Below are 2515 nucleotides of genomic sequence, written 5' to 3'. Positions count from 1 at the left end.
ATGGCTGCAGGTGTAATTAAATTTAAGGAAAATAAGCACTGATTTGCTAACCCTGACTCAGAGAACCGCAGGCCGAGTCCCGGGGCCAGATCTAGCTGGGACTGTGCAGGGAGGCTCCAAAGGCAGCATCGGGCTGTTCCGGGCCGTCCTTCCAGGCTCCTTCTCTGGGGCGTGTCCATGGTAGGAGACCTAGGTTCAAGGCCTGCTTGCTACTCCTCCCCATAGATGTGCTGAGGGCTCCCTCAGTGGCCCAGTACACCACCCTGAGGCGATGCTGGTGGGCAAGGTGCTGGTGTGTTTGACCCTGTGACCCCAACACTCACATTCTCTGAGACCAATGGGGTAGTGAATAGTGAACATTAGGCATAAAGCAGGTGGACGTCAAGAAATAAAGGTGTTTTGTCCTTTTTTTTGTAACATACTGATTCTGCCTTTATTTAAGGTTCTGATTATCAAGTGTCTTGTCCTCTTTTAAAGGCGCTCTAGGCAGTAAGCTGAGGGAGTTCTTTGGAGAGTGCTGTCCTGGAAGCACCGGTCCAAGGTGTCTCCTGTCAGAGGCCCCCTGGGCTGATATCTTCTTCCTGGCCCAGCCGTGCCTAGTGGCCACCTCAGGCCCCTTCCCAGAGCTGTCAGCACATCCTCCAGCCTCCAGGTTCCTCCAGCTTTCTCCACTGTCATTCACACTGTCCTGTCAATATCTAGGTTTTCGTGATCTTTTCTCTGTGCCATAACTCCTGCTATTAGACATTCTGGAATACTTATACCCTCCACGTTAGCTCACACTCAATAAGATCTGTGATGACGTACCCAGCACCGTGCCTGCCAGAGAGTAGGAATTCGATGCCTATTAGTAGAATCTGGAATGAAGTTTTTGTTGAGGAAAGTCACACTGCCCTCTGTTTGGGGACACAATGGAGAATCTCATGCACCCTGTTCATTCACTTAAACATTGATTGGAAAACAAAACAAAATAAAACAAAAACAAAAAACATTGGTGCCAGGCCCAATACTGGGTGCTGGGACACAGAGCTGCTGGGCCTGGCCAAGAACGATCAGGATTCCCTTTGATGAGGCTGTCATAGAGGGTCCATATGCCTTTTCCCAGGAGTGGAACACAGAGTGGGCCCCCCGCCCCCCACTGCTGCCTGCAAGCGTCCAGGAAGGCTTTGCAAAGTGTATGTGTGGGGGGTGGGGGTGGGTGCTTCAACTTGAGGTCTTGGGGGGCAGGAGCAAAGGAGGCTGTTCCAGGGCAGGTTTGTGATTGGCAAGGCAGGTGCATAGAGGTTGCTGGGGCACAGCCAAGGACCAGGGCAAAGGCTGCCCAGCGTGCCCTGCTAAAGCTGGAACCCCAAAGATCTGTCAGGAGGACCCTAGCATATAGGAGATAAATTGCTGAGAAAATCCAGGCAGGCAACACCTGTGGGAAGACTCAGTGACTTCCAGGGGTGGTAGTTTGGGCAGGATGATCAGGTGCAGGAGTATCAGTGGAGGTGGAGCTTGGGGAAGGGGCAGAAGCCCAGCGCACCCTCTGTGGACTTCTAGGGGACGTCCTGGGAGTTGTCAGACACATGAAGTCCCAGGACTTTGGTAGCTGGGCGGGGTTCACCAATTCCTGGGGGAGCTGCCTCCGTGACAGTCACCCGGGTGGGAGGTCACTGCCTGCTCCTTGCTCTCTGCTGTCTGCATCCTTCTCCTTCCTTCTCTTTGCAGCATTAAGGAGGGCATAGATCGAACCGTCCTGGGGATCCTGGTATCTTACCAGATCAAGGTGAAGCTCACGGTGTCAGGGTAAGTGTCCGAGAGCCAGTGCTCAGTCTGCTCTTGGTCATTCCCTTCCTGAGTGACTGGAAGGCAGAAAACAAAGAAAAGCCCACAGCTTCAGCCGATGACCAAGAAGAGTTTGGGAGAGACTTTATTTGTCCACTTTCACAACTTTGTCTGATACAATGTCATGTGGGAGAAGGTAGAAAAGCAGACTGTGAAACACGCGCACTGCTGGTGCCACTTTGCAAACACGGGTGTGCATGTGCCCAGGTGGTAGAAGTAGATAGGCAGGAATGAACGTTAGTTAGTCGAGTGTTACATTGTGCTTCAGAAAACTAGTCACGGCTGTAAAATGAACTCTCAGTAAATCTTCAGTTATTTGCTTCTTAGGAGGCATCCATCCATAAAGGGGGGACCTTCCCTTCCTTTCCCTTCCCAAACATGTAATCACAGGATTTGGGGTCTCCTTTTCCTATAAGAGTGCCAGTATCTCGAAGCTCCAAGGAAACAGGTTTCCATTTTCCTGGGAAGCCAATTTTGTCCATTTCTTTAATCTCATTAAAAGGGAAAAACTTCAATCCCAGCGCTCTGGGAAGCTGAAGTAGAAGGATCACTTGAGGCTAAGAGTTCAAGACAAGACTGGGTAACAAAACAAGGCCCTGTCTCTAAGAAAACAAAATTCACCAGGCGTGGCGGCACGTATCTGGAGTCAGTCCCAGCTCTGATGCAGGCTGAAGCAGGGTGATTGCCT

The 2515-nt window shown here is 51.2% G+C and overlaps 1 protein-coding gene across 1 annotated transcript in view; it reads left to right on the top strand.

Moving 5' to 3' along the window:
- The window catches only part of SAG (S-antigen visual arrestin), a 30549-nt gene that overhangs the window by 21905 nt on the left and 6129 nt on the right, over positions 1-2515 (top strand). Inside the window, exon 12 of the mRNA XM_012802157.1 lies at positions 1711-1788. Within this exon, the coding sequence (XP_012657611.1) occupies positions 1711-1788 (78 nt within the window). The remainder of the gene's footprint in view (positions 1-1710; positions 1789-2515) is intronic.

Source organism: Otolemur garnettii, unplaced genomic scaffold (assembly GCF_000181295.1).
Source record: "Otolemur garnettii isolate 467f Iridium unplaced genomic scaffold, OtoGar3 scaffold00013, whole genome shotgun sequence".
NCBI classification, from domain to species: Eukaryota; Metazoa; Chordata; class Mammalia; order Primates; family Galagidae; genus Otolemur; species Otolemur garnettii.
The sequence above is the reverse complement of the archived record's forward strand: the minus strand, read 5'-3'. Positions and strand labels throughout refer to the sequence as shown.